General features: G+C 36.9%; 2 protein-coding genes across 10 annotated transcripts in view; one reads left to right on the forward strand and one right to left on the reverse strand.

Moving 5' to 3' along the window:
• The window catches only part of LOC116560993 (dynein heavy chain 7, axonemal), a 107691-nt gene that overhangs the window by 90200 nt on the left and 3214 nt on the right, over window positions 1-14277 (forward strand). The window contains exons 19-22 of one of the 3 annotated variants that reach the window (XM_032292578.1): window positions 1537-1689; window positions 3266-3443; window positions 8439-8542; window positions 10764-11857. In XM_032292578.1, coding sequence (XP_032148469.1) covers window positions 1537-1689; window positions 3266-3443; window positions 8439-8542; window positions 10764-10970 — 642 coding nt within the window. In that variant the 3' untranslated portion in view covers window positions 10971-11857. Of the gene's footprint in view, window positions 1-1536; window positions 1690-3265; window positions 3444-8438; window positions 8543-10763; window positions 11858-14277 lie in introns of those variants that run through there. The other 2 variants (XM_032292576.1, XM_032292577.1) reach the window with 2 other exon arrangements.
• Window positions 11185-14277, reverse strand: part of SLC39A10 (solute carrier family 39 member 10) — a 165792-nt gene continuing 162699 nt past the window's right edge. For all 7 annotated transcript variants that reach the window (XM_032292582.1, XM_032292581.1, XM_032292586.1 and 4 more), the window contains one exon: window positions 11185-13983. In XM_032292582.1, the coding sequence (XP_032148473.1) occupies window positions 13825-13983 (159 nt within the window). In that variant the 3' untranslated portion in view covers window positions 11185-13824. The remainder of the gene's footprint in view (window positions 13984-14277) is intronic.

Raw genomic sequence — 14277 nt, forward strand, 5'->3', positions numbered from 1 at the left:
CTCCTCGCCCCACTTTCAGAAGTACCTAGGGCATTCATTTCCAAGATTTAGGGGTATTCTGCGGTGTGTGTCTGGCTGATTCTCAGCTTTTCCTCCTGCCAACTTAGGATCAGGTTTCTTCTGTCTGCTAAGTCTACTACCAGCAGTCCATATGCTTCCTAGGTCCCACAAATGTGTTGTCATTTTCTCTCCTCCTCTTTGTTTCTACACTTGGGGGCTTATGTCTTTAAAAAGTAAATTCTTTTACTGCTGTTTCAGTGGGGTTTTGAGAAGGCGGCAAATGAAATATGTGTATTTAGTACATCAAATTTACTCCCAAATCTTCTCCATATGTTATTTGGAATAATATTTTCAACTATAGGAAAGACAGAAATGACAGTAGCATCTGGCCCAATTAAAAGTCAAATAGGAATTTTCAGGGCCTTCAAAGTTTTAACACCTGTGCATCAGTCACTTAAAATGGGAATGGTCAACTAGACTGCATAATTCAATTCTAGGACGTTTTATCTTTTCAAAGCATTTTATGTAATGTTTCTAATTTTATATGTATCACCATCCTTTCCAGAATGCAATGTAGAGCTATATTATCCACTTAATAGACAGTAAACTAAGTCAAAATTAGTCTGTGATTTAATAGTTAGTGAGTAGCCAAGTATTGATTAAGAAGATTTTTTTCTATTAAAATTGGGTTAGATCAGGTGCAGGTGCAGTGGTTCATGCCTATAACCCCAGCACTTTGGGAGGTGAAGACAGAAGGACTGCTTGAGGCTAGGAGTTTGAGACCAGCATAGGCAACATAGTCACACCCCATCTCTATAATTTTTTTTTTTTTGAGACAGTGTCTCACTTTGTCACCCAGGTTGGAGTGCAGTGACACAATCTTGGCTCACTGCAGCCTCGACCTCCCAGGTTCAAGCGATCCTTTTGCCTCAGCTCCCCAAGTTGCTGGTTCTACATGTGTACACCACCACGCCCAGCTAATTTTTGTATTTTTAGTAGAGATGAGGTTTTCCCATGTGGCCCAGTCTCGTCATGAACTTGGGCTCAAGTGATTCACCTGCCTTGGCCCAAAGTGCTAGGATTACAGGCATGAGCCACCCTCCTGATCTCCTATTCAAAAAGGAATTTTCAAGTAAAATATTAGTCAGGTGTGGTGAGGCATGCCTGTAGATGCATGCTTCTTACTTGGGAGCCTGTGGTGGAAGGCTTAGTTGAGCCAAAAAGGTCAAGGTTGCAGTGAGCCATGATCCCACCACTGCACTCCAGCCTGGGCAGCAAAGAAAGACCCCATCTCAAAAAAGAAAAAAAAAATTAGGTTAGATTAAAATTGTTAATATTTATCTAAGGAATAGTTCAAAGACTCCATGGCCTACTTGTAAGCAAAAACAAATATTTCCACTTTTTTTTTTTTTTTCTGTATGACTCAACCTTAACTAATCACAATTGTAAACAAAGGATAATTGTGAAGGGGGTATTTATGCTAATATGCTATTTATATTTATACTATGATAGTAACCAAGGTTAAATGTGTTTCAGGGGCTTGTAGTTATGTCTACAGAACTTGAAGAAGTGGTTAGCAGCATTTTGAATGTCAAAATTCCAGAAATGTGGATGGGTAAATCCTACCCAAGCCTTAAACCACTTGGCAGCTATGTGAATGACTTCCTTGCAAGACTAAAATTCTTGCAGGTAAGTTCATCCAAATGATCGTACATTGTTAAGTTTCTCTTGTTTCCTTTTTCTTCATCAGAATGCTTAATGTAATAAGTATTACTCTCTAGTTTTTCTGTGCATCCCAGACACAAATCACCACTTCTTAATCTTTCATACAATGTTTGTAACTGCTACACTGAACTGTCAAAAAGCTAGTATTAAATGAAGGGAGAAAACATCTAGCTATGTTGATTTTTCCACTAAGTAGTCAACATTAAAATAAATACCTACAGCAAAGCATCTTAGAAAGCCAGTCAAGCTACCAGTGAGGGGTATTATATTTTCATTTCCCAGCACTTTTCTAGGTCATGAAATCACTAGATTGCTGGTTCAGCCCAAGTCTTGGAAATGTTGAGTGGGCAGAAGCCTACTAATTGTCTGGTAATACTGGTGCTGAACTATGTTCTTATTAACAATTATACCTATTAGAAATATTAACTTCCTAGAGTCTGTACAAAATGTGTCAATAGCTACCTATAAAGATATTTCTGCAGGAATAAAATGGTTAAACTCCCTTTTCATAATACAGGCCTTTTGTTATGCTAGAGCCAATACTAAGGAACTAAGATAGTTTTTGAAGGATAAAGTTCTATCTTAAGCTCTTAGAGGGAAAAGCTTTTCAAATTTGTTTCTTCAGATTGGCTCCTCTAATTTACTATCTAATTAAAGTCGATATTCCACTAACTCACCATTAGAATCTATGTTATGAACAGAGAATTAAAGTATCTTGACATTTCTAAAGGCTTTAAGGTCTCACTACCTGGCTTCTTTCAGGAATTCCTGGCACAATATTGTGTTCCTATACGTTGAATTTTATTGTGTTTCAGTGAAGTAGGAAGAAAAACTTCCAAAGCAACATTCTGTTGGGACTAATGACTAATTAGAGAAAAAAAGTGAAAAACATTACCATCTGACCAGACTTTATGGGGATCTCTTCTGTTCAACTGTATAACATGATATGTAACAATGCATATTAGATATTCCCTATTGTAGGGAGCCTTTCTGAAAGAGTCTCAGGGCATGTATAACACAGACATTTATGTTTGCATTAATGGACATTGTAATTCCCAAACTGATATAAGTATGAAATTGAACTCAGGACAAACATTGAATATGCTGTTTTTAAAACCTTGATAGTATGGCTTGTTATTCCTCAGAGGTAATTTATTCGTTTATCTAAAAGACAATAAATATCTTTGGATAAATTTTATTAAGCAGTGTTGTATTCAAAAGTTGAAAGGCTCACTAGGTGTGGTGGTTCATGCCTGTAATCCCAGCACTCTGGGAGGCTGAGACAGGCATATTGCTTGAGTCTGGGAGTTTGAGATCAGCCTGTGCAAAATAGCAAAATCCCTTCTCAACTAAAAATACAAAAAATTAGCCAGGTGTGGTGGCATATGCCTGTATTCCCAGCTACTTGGGAGGCTGAGGTGGGAGGGCCACCTGAGCCCTGCCTGGGCAAACAGAGTGAGACCCTGTTGCAAAAAAAAAAAAAAAAAAAAAAAAAGGTTGAAAGGCTCTACTGTTAGCTGACTTATGTTTTACACCCTAGCAATGGTACGAGATTGGCCCTCCTCCAGTCTTCTGGCTTTCTGGCTTCTTCTTCACACAAGCCTTCCTGACTGGTGCCCAGCAGAACTATGCCAGGAAATACACAATTCCCATTGATCTTCTTGGATTTGACTATGAGGTGATGGAAGACAAAGAATACAAGCAGGCTCCTGAGGATGGTAAGTGCAGGGACAGAATGAGTCGGCTCATATCTGGGCACTGAACAAAAACATGACATTCTAGCTTACTTTTCTCAGCTGTTAAAAAAGTAGTAATCACGAATGTAATTTACCCTAAATGCCAGAGAAAAAAATTATGGACAGAGAGCAAATGAGTGAGCAGGGGGAAAGAGAGAGAGAGAAGGGTGAGGGGGAATGATTAAGCAAATAGAAGAAAATGATAACAGTAGATGAATCAGGATAAAGGATATATGTATGTCCTTGTACTTTTTTTTGCAAAAATTTTTTAAGTTAGAAGTTATTTCTAAAATGTTAAGAAGAAAGTCATCATCAAATTAACAGCACATGGGATAACAGCCGTAATCTTATGTTGGCTGTGGGGACTGGATATGGTACAGCATTGGAAAAGTTTTTTCCCTGGCCCCTTGAAGAGTATACCTTTGTAGAATCCTAAAATATGTATTCTGTCCTGTTTTATATATCATTCTAAAACATATAGCTTATCATTCCAAAATATAACTAATAGAAACATTTGCTTTGTGGTTGAAAGACTGTGAGGAAATCTTTCTTAATGGATTGTCTATACTTTATGGCTACCCTGATGTTTTATTTCAAATTTAGTGGACAGGGCCACTATTTTAAACAAGAGTTATTTTTTAAATGCTACAGATTCCAGAATTTTAACAAAATTGTATTGTCTTATATAAATGACATTAGTCTCTAAGTGACTGTTAATGTGTACTGATTTAACTAATGCGTTGAAGAAAACCTTTTTATTCATCATTGAATGATGAATTCACTAGCTCACTTTCTGTCAGGCCCTGGAGATATCAACAGGGAACAATTTATGATCTTATCGCTCGACTAATTTATACTGTGGTAGGAGACACTAACAAGTAGATATGTAACCACAGCAGTGTATGATAATCACATTACTGTGCCAAGAAGTTTTATTTTAAATTGATGGTCACAAATCTCAAGACGGTTTGTAACACTCTGAAGCAATCCCACTACTATTCCTGGGGATATTTGCTTTCCTCCTCTCACAACAACCACTTATGCCCTCTTTGCCCTTCCTTCTGTCCCCACGTCTGCCCTTATTTTTCATGGAAAAAATTAAAAGCCATCTGAAGAGAGTTTTTAGCACCACTGACTCCATACATTTGTCAACATCTGCACCCTCGAGGAATCCAGATTTCATTTTCTTTTTCCTTCTCAAGGGCTTTGGTCCTTTAATTGTGCCCTCTCTTTCCGGAACAAATGATTGTTCTCTCATTACTAGATAATTCCTGTCGACCCACAACATGCTCTAGAATCTCTCATCTTAAATCAACCATTTCAATTGTCTTTTTACATCCCCCTCAGCTACTGTCCCTGTCTCCACTCACCATTATAGCAGAATTTCTCAAAAGAATTGTCTTTACATGCTGTCTGCAGGTTCTCACTTCCTACTTCTTATCTACCTTTCATCTTTCCAGAGACATACTGCTCTCTTGTTTCCAGGACATCACCCTCTCCTGGTTTTCCTTACCTCATTGGCCACATTCATGCTGCTTGAGTGGCTTAGGCTCCCCTAATACTAGTTTCCACGGACTCAGTCCTGGGACTATTTCTCTTTTCTGACAGCATCCTATCCCCGAGTGACCTTATTATTTTTTGTATCTTCTTTGCTTATGTCCTCCAAATGTAAATCTCTGAATCTCCAATCTAGATCTTTCCTCTAAGATCTAGACCTCCATATCCAATTGACAACCTGAAATCTCCACTTTGGTGTCTCCTGAATATGTAAAATGAGTAATTTATTAAATGGCACCACCATCCAGCCAGAAACCCAGGAATTCTTCATTCTTCTCCTCCCTAATCTGTTCATATCAAGGGCAGTTGCTCACCTACAATCCTACTGCCACCATCCTGGTTTTTTTTGAGACAGGGTCTCACTCTGTCACCCAGGCTACAGTACAGTGGTACTATCTTGGCTTACTGCAGCCTTGACCTCCTGGCCTGAAGTGATCCTCCCACTCAGCCTCCTGAGTAGCTGGGACTAGAGGCATGCACCACCATGCCCAGCTAGATTTTTCATTTTTTGTATAGACTGGGTCTTCCTGTGTTGCCCAGGCTCATCTCAGACTCCCAAGCTCAAGGAATCCACTCACCTTGGCCCCCCAAAGTGCTGGGATTACAGGCATCAGCCACCACACCTGGCCCCACCACCATTTTTATCTTGCCATCTGCTCTGGCCTTTATCCTGTCTCCATAATTACCCATTAATTGCCCATTAATTTGTACAGAAGCCACAGAATTAAAAAAAAAAAAAATGAAAACATATCAGCCTTTGGTCTCCAATGAAAATCCAGACAACTAAATAAGTTAATAGTGTCATTTTTCCCCTTGCTGTTTGAATAAAATCCAGACCCCTTACGGTGACAGTGAGGCCCGGCATGTTCTAGCTGCTGCCCACCCATACAGTCTCATCCTGTGCCACTATGCTCAGGTCACACTAACCTCCTGACGGTTTCTAGAATGGCTCATGTTCTTTTCTCTTTGGGATCTTTGTTCCTAAGCCCAGACTCAGCATGGTGTACACTTCTCAATCTTCTGGTCTCAGCTTAAATTACTGGTCATTAGCAAGAACTTCTATGAGCTTCCATCTGTTGGAGCTGCCTATTTCACCTTACTCCTGTCTTGCAACTCTGCTTATTAATTTCAAAACATCAGTTAGACTGTAATTATCTTATGTGTTTCTTTATTATCTCTCTCCCTCAGTATATACAGATACTAGGAGACCGGTGACCTTGTTTGTCTGCACCATTCTTTCCTGAGTGCCTCTCAGTATCTAGCACATAAAGGGCCCTCAAATAGTACTGGGGAAATTCCAAAAATTATGCTACTGGAATCCACTAAAAATTTGTGGACTCTAACCCAACCTTTAAAAGATACCTTTTATTCCCGTCTCTAATACTTAAACAGTTATTGCAGAAGCACATTTAAGAACAACAGATGCAAGGAATAAAGAATCATTGGGACATATGATATCTTAAAAATCATATTTTTCAGCCACAGATGCTTAACTTACCATTATTCTGATCATTTGTTCAAAATCCCTTTATCTTAACATACTCAGATGAAACTTTATCCAACTGGAGGCTTTTAAAATAAATAAATAAAACAAATACAGAAGGAAATTTAACAACCTTCTGCTAAGTTGTTTATTATTTCCTTAATAATATAAGCTTTAACAAAATTTTTTTCCATACAGCTCACTATGATATGTCATAAAAGACACTAATAAATATGAGTTTGAGCCCCTACCCTCATAAAATTAAAAGTATAGGCTGGGCCTGGTGGCTCACATCTGTAATCCCAGCACTTTGCGAGGTCGACACAGGCAGACCACAAGGTCAGGAGTTTGAGACCAGCCCGAGCAACATGGTGAAAGCCTCTCTCTACCAAAAATACAAAAATTAGCTGGGTGTGCTGGCATGCACCTGTAATCTCAGCTACCTAGGCGGCTGAGGCAGGAGAATCGCTTGAACCCAGGAGGCGGAGGTTGCAGTGAGCCAAGATCACGCTACTGCACTCCAGCCTGGGTGACAGAGCAAGACTCTATCTCAAAAAAGAAAAAAAAAATTTTTTTTAGTTAGATAAATAATTTAGCAACATTTAAATAATTTCATTCAAATTTGGCAATGGAGCAAAGAAATATTTAAGTTGGGTAAAAGCAAATCAAGGAAATGGCAGGGATACTTACTGTGGGGCTGCTCTGTGCCACTGTGGGGATCCAGACTGCCCAGTCCTTTACACTGAGTCCTCACAATACCCCTCCCTAGGGCTCAGATACTACTATTATCACCATTAGAGAAGGTGGAAACTAAGGCTCAGGGGGATCAAGTAACTTGCTGAAGGTCTCACAGCTAGTAATTGACCGAGTTGAGATTCAGACCAGGCCATCTGGCTCTCATGCTTAGCTGCTTTCTCTATGGCCTACTACTGAGTATTTTGGTAGAAGTTTGAAAACATCACATTTCTCAAGGAAAGTTTTCTTAAAGGAGTTATAGTTAATTCTTAAGTATTTAATTCAGATGCAAGAATTTTTTTCTAATTCTTATCATTGTAAAAGGCAGAAAGTGGCATTTGGTTTGAAGTTTTAGCAGCACTGATGTTTCTTTCAGGGTTATATTTTGTTGTTGTTGTTGTTGTTGCCATTGTTTTGAGACAGAGTCTTGCTCTGTCACCCAGGCTAGAGTACAATGGTGTGATCTCGGCTCACTGCAACCTCCACCTCCCGGGTTCAAGCAATTCTCTTGCCTCTGCCTCCCAAGTGGCTGGGATTACACTGTGCCTGGCTAATTTTTATATTTTTAGTAGAGAGGGGTTTCACCATGTTGGCCAGGCTGGTCTCAAATTCCTGACCTTGTGATCCGCCCACCTCAGCCTTCCAAAGTGCTGAGATTACAGGCATGAGCCACAATGCCAGCCTATACTTTTAATTTTATGAGGGCAGGGGCTAAGGAGAGCTCTTGGCAGTAAGAATAAATTCTAAAAGGGGAGGAGCAATTTAATTCTATGACTTTAGAGATCTATAGAAGGGTACTTTGCTCATATGCTGCCTACAAGACATTGGATCCCTATTACATTAAGAACTGTTTTTTTCCCCCAGATTTCATAGCTTCTGAAAACATAGTATAATCATTGACCAATTAAAAATATAAATTTGATAATGTTCACAAACACTGAGAACTTCCCATAGACTCGTTTAAAATGTCTTTCCTCCTTTGTCTTCCATGCCTGTCTTTACTGTTGCATTATTTCACTAGGCAAACTTTAAATGTTCTTGAAATATGGATGTTAAAACACCCATGAGATTGCCTTCATTGGAAAACAAGTCTTAGGCTACAAATCTATCACCTGCATAGTACTTACATGTAGAAATTTCAGATTCAGAACTCAAATGAAAATGTGTAATGTGTTATATTAACATGTTTCTTTTATATTTAGGTGTTTTCATTCATGGATTATTTCTGGATGGAGCTTCCTGGAATAGAAAGATCAAAAAACTTGCAGAATCGCATCCCAAAATTCTTTATGATACAGTGCCTGTGGTTAGTAAATTCTAATGATATATACATGTGGAATTATTTTATACATATTTTCTATGTTATATATAAAGTAGACCCCATCTTGTGTGCATGTGTATACATGTGTGTGTGTGTGTGTGTGTGTGTGTGTGTGTGTATATATATAAAGCACACACATATAGAGTCAATTCTTGTTATTCATGGTAATTATATTCTATAAAGTTGTTTCCAAAATTGAATTAGCAAATACTGAATCACTGATCCTGGGAAAATACAAGGTTCTTTCTTTGGTCACGTTTTTGTTAGCTGATCAATAAAGAACCTTGTTTTATTTCTGTTTAAAGACACATTATTTAATATACAATGTTGAGTCATTTTAACAACTCACAGTCAAAATGCTATGAGTTTCGTTGAGGCATAAGCTAATATTTTTTCTATGAGGCACATCAGCCTTCTTGCACTTAGAAACATTAGACAGCACTGCATTACACTTAGAGGCAATTTTAAACAGTGAAATCACCAACAAAAACACAAAAATGTGAAAAACCTGGAACTATGTGGACCACGAAAAGGACACTTGTTTACGGTCATGAGAGCTGAAACGAGAAAGCAGAGCCTCACCTGGTTCAACCTGAGCTGGGAACGTGTGATGGATAACATCTTTGATGCTCTGGGAATGTCCGCCAAAGAGCACAACAGTGCTGCCAACTGACTTTAGGATTAGAAATAAACTTTGGTGAGTAGGTAAATTTGGAAATGTGGAATCCACAAATAGTGAGGTCAATTGTAAATAGACACACACACGTTCATTATATTTTTTATACTTTTTAAAAGATTATGAAAACCATCCATTTAAAAAGCTACATTTCCTAGGCACCTATCTCCAGCATTGCCAGATTGAGCTTTATAAAATATAATTGTTTCCATCTATAACTGCATCATAAATAGCTTAAGATATTTTTTTACCACAATTTGAATGGTAGGTCTGGGATGATGTGATAAGATATAAGCAGTGGAATTTATGTGAGTTCTATTTGCTGGATTCTCAAAGCAGCTCAAAGACAGGTAAAAAAGGCCTTCAGAGCAGCTGTAACAATCAGTGAGGGATCAACTGACAGCCAATTTGCGAGAAATCTGTCATATATTTTTAAATACTGTGGGCACAAAAGTTTAAAATACAAGACCCAAATTGAAAGTTGCAACGACAAATAAATGTTTGCAATTTCAGGAGTTGATCGAAATTTAGTTTCTTTATTTCACATGGAAACTCTTACGTAACTTGCAGTGTGTACAAGAAGAAATTTATTTCTAAATGGATAATGATTCTCCTGAATAAGGAGCTAGTTAGAAATAAAAATTCTCATCCTCTGGGGTTGAAATGAAATACAACTGAGTTAAGAAGAGTGCTTTGAGTCTTACATTGTAGGTAATATTTGCAAAACTGCCTTGTGGATCCCCTTTTTGAAAGTTTGGACTCCACAATTAAGTGGGAGAAATGGAGAAACTCGCATCCTCATAAGTTCCTTCAACAATCTGTGTTTTGACCTAAGAAACCTAAAAGAGGGGTCTGAACATTGGAGTCCTATCATCTCGAGAATTGCTATTCTACTCCTGAAAAAGAAACTGAATTAAATTATCTTTATGATCATAGTTTGTTCTTACCGTTGCATTCAAAGATCAAATTGCCCCAAAGCCTCCTTTTTAAGGTTGGTGAGGTTCAACAATAAATTGTAGGAACTTAGTTAATGACTAAAAAGAATGGGGGATAGACTGTGGTTATAAAGGAATGCAATTATATTTTAAACAGCATAATATATAATCTCCTTTAAAATAGTCTCCTGAAGTGGGAAGGTTCTCTAGTTACACAGTTGTTGATAAAAATCCCTTCACTATTTGTGGGGACTGTCTTTCAATTAATATAAAGGCACACGATTCTGAGTATCAGTGGTGGCAATCTGGATTTTATTATTGTAAGCACGAAAAGTCATTTCCCAGGTAAGTGTGGCTGAGAGGTGAATAGTTGGAAAATATGCTTTTAGACAGAGTAGGTGAAAACTATTTTTTCTAAGAGTTCTATAAAATGTTTTGAGCACACAGCACTGCTGGTGAAAATAAAATCTATTATTTGAGCCATAGAAATTTGGAAACATAACTAACCTTACTCTGAGAATATGATAGTAGGCTCAAACACATGTACATGTAACAGCCTTGATTTATAGAGGTGTTATGATGTACTTTCTTCCAGATGTGGCTAAAGCCCTGTAAGAGGGCAGATATACCAAACCGGCCAAGTTATGTTGCTCCATTGTATAAGACAAGTGAGCGGAGAGGAACCTTATCCACTACTGGCCATTCCACGAATTTTGTGATTGCCATGACTCTTCCCTCTGACCAACCCAAAGAGCACTGGATTGGACGAGGTGTGGCACTGTTATGTCAGCTTAATTCATAACCAGAAGATGTCACTTCTTTGTTCCTGTTTCTTGTTGGATGGCTGAATAGAAAGCATATTTTACTACTAAAGCTTTTTTTTTTTTTTTGGTTTAAATACATTTGACTAAAGCTATACCTAATTATGAATTTACTTATGCAAATACGGATTAATATGATTCATACTTCAATGTAAGGAAATGCTCTGAAATAAAAACTAAAAACACATTGGCGTATTTGCTCTCTTTGAATAACTTTATTTTGGAGGAGTTCCATAAGCATTAGGAACATACATAAAATGACACATCACTGTTGACAATGAAAAAAAACCAGCATTTGATAATTTCCAGCTTTTTAAGTTAAAAAAAAAATGATTGATTCAGTTACAACAAAACAAAAGTTGTTTAGATATTTTAGCAAGAATCACCTTGCAGGACCATAATCACATTTAAGCCACTGACTTATTGTTAATGGAAAAAATTCACACTGCATCTAGTTACTAAAGTATTTCTAAGCATAATCACAGCTGATTGGATGCAATGTGATATATATACCAAAATTCATATGGATGTCACACAGTGACAGCATTGTACAAGTAACATTAATGACCTCCAACAAACACATTTTAAATTAGACTCGTCAAGCTAAAAGGAATGTTGGAGCCAACAGAAATGTAGTGGAATTCAGATTGTCTAGTAAGACTTGAAACTATACATTAGAATGATGTGAAAACTAAATACTGGTGGAACTCTAACAAACAAAATACTAGCAGCAACTGTTACAGCCCTCTTAAGATTTTTAAAATCTAGCAAATAAAGATAATATGACTTTTGAGAGAATATAAAACTTTACATACTTCAGCATAACCCACTTGCATAATCAGGCATTTAAAACTGGGAGTATATTCCAGCTGTTGCTTTTATAAAAGTTTTTAATGAAGGAGATTTAATGCTGGAATGCAGAATACTCCCTGGGTATAAAAACCCAAAAATGAACTATAAATATATCCTGGTTCAGAAATCAAGATATATGAATCACTTGAAGTTGGCAGTACTAAATAAAATATCAGCACCTTTTAGCTAGGTTGCTTGAAGGGCCAAGCAATGAGATGAGGACTGTCCTAATTCAGTGCCCAATGCTGAAAATAATCTATGTATAAAACTCTTACTTATTATAAGGAGGCCATACAGAAAGTCAGAAATAACTTTTCAAATTTAAGCATAAATTAAAGAAATAACACCTAAGCTCCCTTACTTATAGCATACAGAAGAAACACTGGCAATAATCTATAAATACCTGGATGCATGTGCTGCTCTTGAAGTTTTGTTTTAAAGTTCACAGAGTAAGAGGAAAAGAACTGGAGGAAAGAGGAGGACTAAATGATAACATTTTAGATGGAATGGAAAAGAGTTTGGCGCTTATATATTTGAACAGTAAGATTGTTACAGCAGCTACACTGGTTGCCAAGCAGATTAAAACAAAGCTAGCTGCACGTAGTTCAAATACAGTTTACCTGGCATAAATGAAGACCATGTGGCATAGGATGTAAACAGAAAGCTACATGCATATGACTAGTAATACAAATTATTAAGTCAAAATTCAGGATAAACATGGCTTGCACTTCTCACAAATCATTCGCAATTATGGTAGGAGAATAGGGCACCTAAAAAAGAGACTAATCCCTATCAGGCACCAACAGCATATCTTGGCACAAGATGATCAAGTGTTTCAGCTGAGTAATTTAAACATATCTTCCAAGTCATTTGAGTACCATGACAGCCATGGCAATAATGGAGTTTATCCTAGTAACTCTTCTAAATTGACACTTCATATATAGATTACACACATGGTAAACTTGGATTTTCTGCTTTACAACCTTGCAGCCAGCCACAGCATGTGCTCTTGGTTCCAATGCCAAACTGGTAAAGCAATGTGAACATTCAGAACTTACATTTCCCAATTAACTAGTTGGAACTGTTAAAGTAGGAAAATCAACAATTTAAAGCACATTTGATTCATTTCTTTGATATTTTCTAGAGGGTTACAATTTTTAAAAAAGAACATTGACCACATGCTCTAAACCCTCACCTCCCTCCTTAAAAAAAAAAAAAAAAAAAAAGAAGAAAAAAAAATTAAACAAAAACAGACCATCCCAACACCAAGTATTGTAACAACACAAAGAACCATTATGAATCTTTCATTAAACTGAAGCTCACACAAACATACAATCACAAATTTCAGTAGTTTAGGCTGCAGGTTTAAACACTATGCAAATATATACAAAAATAGTAACTCTAGATTCAAGAATAAGGGCTTCTCCCAATGCTAAATTCATACTCTAATGCAGCCCGAGCTTTCCTCTAGTTCCTATGTCTACTTTATGCAGTTTCAAAGTTGTGTCAAGTTGATCCCTATCACCACATGTATATATGTAGCTGAATTAAAGAGCACTACGATTCATTCTTAAAACACACAAAAATGTCTCCCCAAAGTCCATTTAAAATATTTTTAAAGTTTAAATGATTTTTTTTTTTGGTTCAATCTCTATTTCTGCATAGCCACAGAAGTTTCTACTAATAAAGAGACTACTTTAGTGTTTTATATGATTATTTTGTGAAAACTCTTAAACATATCAACACTGGTTCATGGAGTCCCATATTCTCCTCTCTTTATCACAAGCTTCATATTTTTTAAAAGACCCCTACATGCAGGGAAAACAGTACTGAGCACCAGCCTTTTGTGGTTAGGCTCAAATCTATGGAACTTGTAAGTAGTGCAAGCCACTGACTTTCCTTTGAGCTATGTGCATACAGTACAAGGAACAGATGCAAAGCTGCATGGTAACATTCTCGTAATCATGTGATTACTGGGGAAGGTCAAAACTGGATGTCAAACACAATTTTGTCTTCATAGAGGGCAATCACCAGCATAATGGCAAATCCAAAGAGTAATCCTAAATTTTGAAGAATGAATTGCCCCACAGGACAAAAGCCATGTTCTTCATTGTCACCATCACCATGCAACATTTCTGGAAGCTAAAAACACAAATCTTCACATTAAATTTGTATAATACTTCCACTCAAAACAATTTTTAAAAACATTTTTCCTACTTAAGAAAATGACTAAAATGTAATTATTATTTTACTGAACACATGCTATATATTGTGTTCAATAATTACTTTATAAATAAAATTATTTTATTGAACACAGATATATTTTAGTCAAATACTGAAGAAATTTTATGCTTTCACTAGTCATTAAGTCAACACCAACTCTGTTCCTTCCTCATCATTCCCCAAAACAAACACTTAAAATATATACATTAGTCA

Source organism: Sapajus apella, unplaced genomic scaffold (genome assembly GCF_009761245.1).
Source record: "Sapajus apella isolate SASKATOON/1434 unplaced genomic scaffold, GSC_monkey_1.0 scaffold28, whole genome shotgun sequence".
Lineage (NCBI taxonomy): Eukaryota > Metazoa > Chordata > Mammalia > Primates > Cebidae > Sapajus > Sapajus apella.